This window comes from Vidua macroura, chromosome 4 (assembly GCF_024509145.1).
Source record: "Vidua macroura isolate BioBank_ID:100142 chromosome 4, ASM2450914v1, whole genome shotgun sequence".
Lineage (NCBI taxonomy): Eukaryota > Metazoa > Chordata > Aves > Passeriformes > Viduidae > Vidua > Vidua macroura.
The window spans coordinates 72,073,532-72,084,005 of record NC_071574.1 but is presented as its reverse complement, the minus strand read 5'-3'; the positions used below and the strand labels follow the sequence as shown (position 1 = coordinate 72,084,005).

The 10,474-nt window shown below is 49.3% G+C and overlaps 1 protein-coding gene across 1 annotated transcript in view; it reads left to right on the top strand.

Moving 5' to 3' along the window:
- The first annotated feature begins 705 nt into the window (after positions 1-705).
- Positions 706-10,474, top strand: part of ZNF638 (zinc finger protein 638) — a 50,690-nt gene continuing 40,921 nt past the window's right edge. The window contains exons 1-3 of the mRNA XM_053976689.1: positions 706-2,229; positions 7,776-7,837; positions 9,343-9,381. Coding sequence (XP_053832664.1) covers positions 787-2,229; positions 7,776-7,837; positions 9,343-9,381 — 1,544 coding nt within the window. The 5' untranslated portion in view covers positions 706-786. The remainder of the gene's footprint in view (positions 2,230-7,775; positions 7,838-9,342; positions 9,382-10,474) is intronic.

Here is a 10,474-nt window from a genome sequence, read left to right as displayed (position 1 = left end):
TTCTACCCACAGAATTCCAGCCTCGTCCCACCCACCCTGTGAATTCTTGCAGGGTTTGCTCTTCACCCATGAGAGCGCTCATGGGAGTGTCCTCCTGGAAACCGCTCCGGCCTCGGCTCAGCTCCACCCATTTGGAACTGGTTGGAGTTCTCCACCTAAATGGTTCCACTTCCAACTCATCCCTCGTCACCCTTCCGACAGGGGGGTTTCATGATTTGCCTTACTGCTCCTGAAGTTATTAATTGCATTATTAATTGTAATCGAACCCAAACTCTGTTGTCACAAAGAAGTGAAACGCCAGGTTTTAAGCGATGCTGTTGCAAGTGTCACCACCGGTTGTGTTCCCTGTGATGTCCAATTTGTTGGGTTAAGCTTGTTAATCACCTGTTTGATTGATTAATCAGCTGTTCTCTATATTTAAGATTTTAAACAGTGAAAGAAAACATTTTTTTTTTTTGTGAATTTTGAGTGCTTTAAACTGTGGTGCAAATCCCGCTTCCGTGCCTCGGGTTGCTTTTCTCCCCGTCCTAGAAGCCGCTGTGAGCAGGTGCCAAAGATGACCCATCTAATCCTTGTCTTTTAACTTGCAGCTTTGTGTTGTTCTTGGAAAGTTTCGCACCACTTGTGAATTCCCTGAACCTTGGCCTTGCCAGCCCCCTTGTGTTGGGCCCTCCTCCTTTTCAGCTTGCCCAAATTAAGACCCACTTGGCTCTCCAGCACTTGGCAGCCAGCGGCGGGCGGGCACCTCCCCACGCTGGCGTCCGCCAGGCATTGCTGAAAGACGCAATGTTTAGCCCCAGAGGAACCTTGCCCCCGAGGCCTAGAGGACCCAACCCGTCGGGCACCAAAACCCCGGCAGCTTTCGGGGCCAGAGGCGCGGCGGGGCCGCCCAGGAAAGCCGCGCCCGCGACGCCCCAAGGAGCGCCCCAGAGATTGTTGGGGCAGGACGCGCTGCAGTGGACGGGTTCGCAGAGGATCAACGTCCGCGTCACGCTGCACAGGGCCGATCCCAGGAAAGTCAAGGAGAAGACCAGCCTGCACCAGGAGCAGAAGGGAGACCCGCGTGCCAGTCGCTGGGATGGCGGCCCCTGCCCCGCCGGCACCGCCGGGCCGAAGCCGCTCATCCCGGCGCCGGTTTTGGAGCAGAGTTCCAACCCCCAGAACCGCTACACGCCCGAAAGCGCCTCCAGCATTTTAGCGAGCTTCGGGCTGTCCAACGAAGACCTGGAGGAGCTGAGCCGCTACCCCGACGACCAGCTGACGCCGGAGAACATGCCGCGGATCCTGCGGGAGATCCGCATCCGGAAGATGGGCCACGCCACGCCCGGCCTGCACGCTCCGAGCCGGGGGGAGGAGCCGGTGGGCGAGAGCAGCGGCGCCGTCGTCAAGGGCAAAGTGATCGACTACGGCCACGCCAGCAAGTACGGCTACACCGAGGACCCGCTGGAGATCTGCACCTACAACCCCGAGGCGCTGCCCGAGGAACCGCTGGAAGCGCGCGTCTACACTCCTGAAAGCTCGAGCGCGGAGAACCGGGAAGAATTCCAGCGGGAGCAGAGCGTGCCGGTGGCCGGCCCGCCGCCCAACGTGCCGTGCAGCCCCGTGTTCCCGGCCGAAGACCTCATCAAGCTGCCGGCCTTCCCCGCCGATTCCTCGCCCGCTCCGACGTTTTTCCCGGCCGAGCCGCCGGCCAAGGTGCAGGTGCTGTGCGGCGCCGTGCCCGCCGCGCTGCCGGTGGTGAAGCCGGTGTCCCAGCCGCCCGTGCCGCCGGTGCTGCCGCCCATCCTGCCGGCGCTGCTGCCCACGCCGCTGCCGCAGCCCCTGCTGCCCCCGGTGATGCCGCCGCTGGTCCAGCCGCCCGTGTCCCAGCACGTGTTGCCGACCTTGACGCCGCCGCCCTTCTCGGCCGGGCTCCTGGCCGCCATCAGCCAACACGAGCAGAAGCAGCGCGACACCGGCGGCCCCCATCCCGCGCCCGGCACCTCCGGCGGGTCCTCGGCGGGACACAAACCCTTCCACAAACCCTTCCACAAACCCTTCCACCCGCCGGCACAGGAGCCCATCAAATCCCCGTTCGGGGTGGTGAAGGCGTCCTGGCTACCCGTGTTCCCGGACCAGAAGAGCAAACACCTGCCCACCCCGTCCATGATGAACGACTACTATGCCACGTCGCCGCGAATATTCCCACATTTGTGTTCTCTGTGTAACCTTGAATGCACTCATATGAAGGTGAGTGGCTTTCCCAGATTATTCCCTAAACGTGTGTACTCGGCACCTTTTCCTGCCACTGGTTGTTTTCCCTGGGAATTCCATGGATTGGGATGCTGGTCGCCAAGTCTGAGTGTTGGGAATGGTGCTAGAAACGATTGTAACGGCGTGTTCTGCTCCCAGCTGCATTTCAGAGTTGCTTTACGTGTTGATTTTTATTTCTTTAGTGTTGGAGTGATTTCTGTCTTTGCAGCGGGTTTCAAACAACAAAACAAACCTCGAGCAGCAGAGCGAAATATTAATGTCGTGTGTGGGGGACTCAAATCATGTCTGGGGGTGGGTGAGATGTCTGTGTGTTCATTCCCTGCCCCTCCTCCTCCTCCAAACTCTGCCTGAAAACAAAAGAGCCCATTTAGAACCTGAAATTTCATCTTCCAAATCTGCTCTGTGTGACAACGCTGAATATTCCAGAGGCTGGCTCGGGGCGACGCGGAAAATGCGTCCATTCATCCTGCTGGGCTTTCGGCCTTGAAGGAAATCACAGCTTCAGCTTTGAAGGAAAAAAATAAAGGGAGAAAATGGTGACTATTGAGAGATAAAAAATGTTTTGGAAGCTGTGGGTTTTCCTGGAAAAGGCCAAGGTTTGAGCTGTCAAAAATATGGGAGAACATATATGAAAAAAAAAAACCGAGAGTAATTAATTAATAATTATTTAATGTGTTTGAATTGCAAAGCGTGGAGAGGATGTGGGGGAGGGATTTTTGTAGTTTGGCAAAATCCTGGAGATTTTAGGCTCTGTTTGCTGTGAATTAAAAACCTGACTGAAAACGGGGACAGCTTTGTTAGGGAAAAACAAACAGAAATTCCCAAACCCTTTTCCCCAGGCAGCACTGAGGGTCATGGAGATGGGCAGCTGGAAATGGGAAGGATGATTTAAAATGGGTAAAATTGAACAGGAAAACAAAAGTGGGGGGTGTTAACAAAGGAAAAAAGCAATTAGGGCTAAAAGGAATTAATTTAGATGGGAATCCTTCTCTCGTTTTAGATGGGAATTTTCTCTCCTTTAAGGAGGGAAATGTCACTAAAAATCTGTTGGCAGATAAGCTGGGGCTGAGGGTTTTGGGGTGGACTGAAGATGGTGAGAGCTTGTCCTGGTGGCACTGTGGTGGGATGTGTTCCCAGGAATCCTGATCCTACTGCAGCCTTCCAGAGCTGCTCCCTGTCCTTCAGCTCTGGCCTGGATTCGCTTCCTTTGGGAAGTGTTTGGTGTTTGTCTCCCAGGGACACAGGAGACCTCCCAGGACCAGCCCTGGTGCAGAAGAACCCACAACAGGTTGGGAGTTTTTATCCCAAAAATAAAACTTTGATGAAGAAACATCCAGCTGGTGTATCCACGAATCGCAGAGATCGAAGAATTCCTCTCAACTCCAGCTCTGCAGTTCAGCGACTCCATTCGGTTTCGGGTGGTTGGAGATGACTTGGACATTCCAAGGTTTGTCTTCTCAACCATTCCCTGTCCCATTCTGGGAGGGCTGGATGGGACCTCAGGTTGGAAGAGCCACCAGATCTGGTGATTCCCAAGCACTTCAGACATTTGATGCTGTCCCACGCACCATCGCTGTCCCCGGCCTGGAGAAAGGGATTTCATGGATGGAGCACTCGGGACTGGATGGTGGCACCTAGAGTTGTCACCAGCTCCGTGCCCCGGTGGGACCAACCACCCCGGGATTGGGATCGGCACCGTTCAACGTCTCCGTCGGTGACAAGGACACCGGGATCGGTCACCCTTGGCACGGTGAAGGTGACACCAAGCTCTGCACTGGGATCGCACCTGGAGAGGTGGGACCATCCCAACCTCGTGAGGCTCAGCGAGGGCAGGAGTTCCTGGGGCAGGACAATCCCAGCCCAGATCCGAGATGGGAAGAGACCGATGGGAGCAGCCTTGGGAGAAGGACTTGGGGTGTCATGGATGGGACACTCCAAATGTCCCGGACAGATCCCTGTGCCCTGGGCTGATCCCGCAGTGGGAAAGGTGGGAATTCTGCCCAGGTGAGACCCCACCTGCAGAGCTGCCTCCAGCTTTGGGGCAACGTCAGGAGGACCTGGAGCTGCTCTGGAGCCAGGCTGGGAATACTGGGAATGTTCCACTGAAGAAGGGAAAATTCCAAGGAATGCTCAGAGCTCCTGAAGGGGCTCCAGGAGAGCTGGAGAGGGACTGGGGACAAGGGACAGAGGGACAGGAGCCAGGGAATGGCTCCCAGTGGGAAAGGGGAGATTGGGCTGGGATCTTGGCAAGGAATTCCTGGCTGGGAGGGTGGGGAGGGGCTGGGCTGGAATTCCCAGATTTGCCATGGCTGCCCCTGGATCCCTGGCAGTGCCCAAGGCCAGGTTGGATGGATTTGGATCCACCTGGGATTAGGGAAGGTCTCTCTGCCATGGCAGGGGGTGGGAATGGGATGGGATTTAAGGTCCCTTCCAACCCAAACCATTCCATGATTCCAAGATAACAGGAACCAACATCAGATGAAGGTGCCCAGCGAGGAAAATCTTTTTTATCCCACACTTGACCTTGAAAACAAAATTCCAGTGATGGATTCCGAGTTCAGGCTGTTGGTGCTGAGCTCCTTTTTTCCATGGATTTTTCTGTGTTTTTTTCCATGGAGTTTTTTAATCTGTTCTTGGATTGACTCATTTTACATCTGACCACGCCACATTGCCCATGGGAAGAGAATTCCAGCCATTGGAATATGAAACCCAGAGGTTCCCACCTGGATGTGGGATATTCATCCAAACATCATCCCTCCAACTTGGCCCTGCCAAAACTCCGGAAGCTGAATTTTCCCTGGGAAAAACCCCTCCTGGATGTCATTTCTGGTACATTTTAAAGTGTTTTGGGTTGGGTTTGTTTTTTTTTTTTTTTTTTTTTTTTTTTTGGTTCAGAAGCCACAAGTTTTGGTATTTCCCACCTGCATCCAGAGTTTTTTATGGAAAATGGATCATTTTCAACTTGGAGGCAGGCAGGTCCAAAATGTTGGGAATTTATGGAAAAAATGGTGGAAATTTGTGGAGATGTCCATGGAAGGTGGGGTTGGGGCAGCACCAGAATTTGACAGATTTGGCCTCATTTTGATCTCAGGCAGGAAGGGATGTGGTGAGAGGTTGGACTCTGATCTTGAGGAATGTTCCTGTGGGATCCTCAGGGTTGGCTCTAAGGAGGTGCAGCCCCACCAAGGTGGATTTTTGGGCATTAAAATCGGAATTTGAGGCAAAAATCGATGCTTGGACCAGGTATTCCCAAAAATCTTCGTGTTCTGGATCTTTTTTTAGGGCAAAATTCCCAGTTCCACTCTGGGATAGGTGGAGTCTGACCCCCTGATGTTCCCTTTCAATTCTAATTTCCCAAATCCTCAAAATCTCAATTTTACGGATGTTCCACGGAGCAGGTTCGGTTTCCGCTCGGAATCGCGTCCCGTCGGAATAACAAAGCGGGATTTGTGGGATTCCTCCTTCTCCAAACACTTCACGTCTTGGATGGAGCAGATTCCTTGGAATAACAACGATTCCTTCATCCTCAATCCCATCACATCCGGAATGAAGTGGATTTGAAACATTCCCAGCACGAGGGATGGGATTTATCCTTATTTTTATCCACTTTTATTCCCTAAATCCCTTCAAAGTTGGGGGCGACGCCTCCTTGGACCTTGAATCTGTGAAATCCTCGGAATTTTCTGTTTTCCGGGAAGATTTGCACTTGGAATTCCTTTATTGGACACTTTGCTCCATCACCTTCTGCTTCCAGGATTTCTTGGTGGTGATCCATGAGTGAGAGGAGGTTGGGATGGAATTAGGGAAAGTGGGAATGGAGGAGTTTGGATGGAATTTTTCCTCTCACCAAGATTTGATGGGAAGGGATCCTGTACTTTTAGGGGAAGGATTTCTTGGGATCACCGGAAAAATCGCGGCTGCTCCATCCCTGGAATGTCCAAATCAGGGTTGGATGGGATTTGGAGCAACCTGGGATCATCTTTAGGTTCCCTTCCAACCCAGCCATTCCATGATGATTCCATGGGCAGTGGAATATTCCCAAAGAGTGGGAAGAGCCAGGAATGAGGCAAAAAGGAGGAAAACCCATAAATCCAGAGGGTTTTGGATTCTGTGGACAGTGGAATATTCCCAAAGAGTGGGAAGAGCCAGGAATGGTGCAAAGAAGAGGAAAATCCATAAATCCAGAGGGTTTTGGCTGCTGAGGACCTGGCGAGGGGAAGGAGATGCCCAAAAGTCTTGGATCAGCAGCTGGAGAGATTTGGGAGCCAAAACCCCTCCTTGGGACCATGGAATTGGAATTCTGGGAGTCAAATTCCCTCTGGCACCATGGAATTGGAATTCTGGGAGTCAAATTCCCTTTTCATCCCCACCAAGTATTCCTTGAGGAACAGCTTTGGTTTATCCTGGTTAAATTCAAACCCGGAAAAATCCGGATCCTTGGGAATGGGATTGCTTAGGGATGGCCTGGAATTAGGGAAAATTCCAGCTTGGAATGCTGAAATTGCTGCTTTATCCTCATGGGAATTATTCCATCATCCCGATTCTTCAGGTCCGTTATTTTATATTAATTAATCCATATTTGATTGGATTTTGTGCTGTAAGAGCAGCTGGAAGTTGATTTTTTTTTTTTCCCCCAAGGATATTTAATAATTATCATTGGTGATGTTCCACCTTGAAGAATTCCAGAGTTTCCAAGAATTTCCAGAGTTCTCCTGCCTCCTTTTTTTCCCAGCTCCCCGTCAATATTCCCAGTTAAACCCGAGTTTAGGGACTTTTATATGGAATTAAATCCTATTTTTATCGGATTTTTTAAACGATAAACGAGCGTGAAAAACATCCCGAGGCTCTGGAATGACCTTTGAGCTGTGACATGATGGGAGCTGAACATTCCCAGAGCTCCAGGCACGGAAATCCCGGGCTGGGAATGAGATTGGATGTGGACGTGGCACATTTAGAGGGAGCTGGAATTGCTCACGGATGTGACAGCAAATCGCGGATTTCTTCCTTTTCCTTCTGATTTTTTTTGGAGCAGCCTCTGGTGATCCACGTGCTGCTGCCACCCCCAGCGTGGGGGTGGGTTAATTGATGAATTAATTGATTTAATGAACTGATTCAACGAATTAATTCAATAAATTCTGTGAATTAATTGATTTAATGAATTGATTTAATTGAGTTAATGAATTGATTTAATTAATTTAATAAATTCATTGAATTAATTGATTTAATGAATTGATTTAATGGATTGAGTTAATGAATTGATTTAATTTAATAAATTCATTGAATTAATTGATTTGATTAATCGATTAAGTTTAATCAATTCATTGAATTAATTGATTTAATTGAGGCTTTTGTTCTGGAGCAGTGATAATCAGCTTTTAACCTCCTGCCTGAATTCCATGGAAATTTGACTTTTCCGAGGTAAAAAGGGGCTGGAGAGTGAAAAATGCAGCGCCGAGGGATCGGGACGATCCCGCGGGTTCCCAGCCTGATCCCGCTTTTCCCAATGTTCTCTTTTCCCCCAGGACTGGATCCTGCACCAGAACAACCCCGCCCACCTCGAGAGCTGCCGCAGGCTGCGCCAACAGTAAGGGATCCACTGGGGATCCATTGGGAATCTGCTGGGAATCCACTGGAAATCCGTTGGGAACCCAATGGGAATCCATTGGGGATCTGCTGGGAACACATTGGGAATGCATTGGGAAACCACTGGGGATCTGTTTGGAATCCATTGGGAAACCACTGGGGATCCATTGGGAATCTGCTGGGGATCCGCTGGGGGTCCATTGGGGATCCACTGGGAACCCCCTGGGAGTCCATTGGAAATCTGCTGGGAATGCATTGGAAATCCACTGGGGATCCATTGTGAATCCATTGGGGATGCACTGGGAATCTGTTGGAAATCCACTTTGGATCCATTGTGAATCAATTTGGGATCCACTGAGGATCCACCGGAAACCCATTGGAATCCACTGAGAACCAACGGGGAAACCATTGGGGATCCACTGTGGATAAATTTGGGATCCATTGGGGATACGATGGGAATGCATTGGAAATCCACTGGGGATCCACTGGAAACTCATTGGGAATCTGTTGGGAACCCACTGGGGATCCGTTGGGAACACATTGGTAATCAATTGGGAACCCATTGGGAATCCACTGGAAACCCATCAAAAACCCACTGGGGATCCATTGGGATCTCTTGGGAATCCATTTGGAACCCACTGGGGATCCATTTGGGATCCATTGGGAAACCATTGGGGATCCACTGGAGACCGTGGAATGCTGGGGGAGGGACCTTTAAATCCCAACAATTCCAACCCTGTCCCAGGTGGATCCAAGCCCCAATGTCCAACCTGGCCTGGGACATTCCCAGGGATCCAGGGATTCTCTGGGAATTCCAGCCAGGAATTCCTGGCCAAGATCCCAGCCCAATCTCCCCTTTCCCAGTGGGAGCCACTCCCTGCCTCCTGTCCCTCTGTCCCTTCTCCCCAGTCCCTCTCCAGCTCTCCTGGAGCCCCTTCAGGGACTCTGAGCATTCCCTGGAATTTTCCCTTCTCCAGGGGAACATTCCCAGCTCTCCCAGAGCAGAGGGGCTCCAGAATCCTGGAATGGTTTGGGTTGGAAGGGACCCTAAATCCCATCCCATTCCCACCTTCTCCTATCCCAGGTTGCTCCAAGCCCGGCCTTGGACGTTCCAGGGATTTGGGGCAGCCCCAAAATTTCCCTGGATTCTCCCCCCACCCCAAAAAAAGCTTTGGGATTTCAAACACCCTGTGGGATCCAATCCTGAACCATCCCAAAATCCCAGCTCCCCTTTGGAATCCCTCAGAGTTTTCCCTTCTCCAGGTGAACGTTCCCACTTCTCCCAGAGCCAAAAGGGATTCCAAAATCCTGGAATGATTTGGGATGGGAGGAACCCTAAATCCCATCCAGGGGCATTCCCACCATCCCAATTCCCATCCAACCCCTCTTGCACAAACAGAAATCAACATTTGGTGCTTTTGGGATCCCAAAAGCTGAAAAAAATCCTTTTTTTTTTTTTGGGAATTTTGGTTTTCCCGCTGACATTTTTCCCTTTGTCACCGACAGATATCCCGAGTGGAATCCTGAGGCTCACTCCTCCAACAGGTACCTTGGGATTTGAATTCCTTTAATTACTCACTAATTAATTCATTTTTACCAATCATTTGCCCCCTCCAACCCCTCTCCACGAGGTCACATTTTGATTATAAAATTTTAGGAGCTTTTTATGGGATTTTGTCCCAAATTCCATAGAATTCCGAGCTGGTTTGGGTTGGAGCGACCTTAAATTCCACATATTTTTATCCAGGTTTTTCCAATTTTATAATTTTTTCCATTTTTTTTCTAGTTTAATCCAGTTTTTCCATTTCTTCTGGTTTTTTTTTTTTCCATTTTTTCCCAATTTTCCAGTTTATCCAGATTAGTCTAGTTTTATCCTTTTCCCAGTTTTATCCAATTTTATCCATTTTCCTTTTTTTTTCCAATTTTTTCAATTTTTTCCTTTTTTTTCCCCAATTTTTTCCTTTTTTCCCCATTTTTTTCCAGTTTAGTCCACATTACTTCACATTAGTCCAATTTTATCCACTTTAGTCCAGTTTTGTCTATTTTTCCAATTTTGTCCAATTTTATCAGTTTTATTCCATTTTTCCCAATTTTCCCCAATTTTTCCCCATTTTTCCCCATTTTCCCCAATTTTCCCCCATTTTCCCCCAATTTCCCCCAATTTTTTTTCCATTTTTTTCCCAATTTTTTCCAATTTTTCCCAATTTTTCCCATTTTTTTCCCATTTTTTTCCCATTTTTTCCCAATTTTTTCCTTTTTTTTCCATTTTTTCCACATTAGTCCGGATTAGTCCAATTCGATCCAGTTTTGTCCAGTTTTGTCCATTTTTCCAGTTTTATCCATTTCCCCAGTTTAGTCAGATTTTATTCAGTTTTATCCCCTTTATTCCAGTTTAATCCATTTTTCCATTTTTTTCCTTTTTTTTCAGTTTTTTTCCCCAGTTTAATCCAGATTTTTTTAGTTTTGTCCAGTTTTTTTCCTGGTTTTTTTTCTTATTTCTTCCTTTCCCCAGAAATCTCACATCTCCCTTTTCCCAAATTCCCCTTTTCCCCAAATGTCTTTTCCCAGAAATCTCATTTCCCCCCTTTTCCCAAATCCCCCTTTTCCCAAATCCCCATTTCCCCCTTTTCCCAGAAAT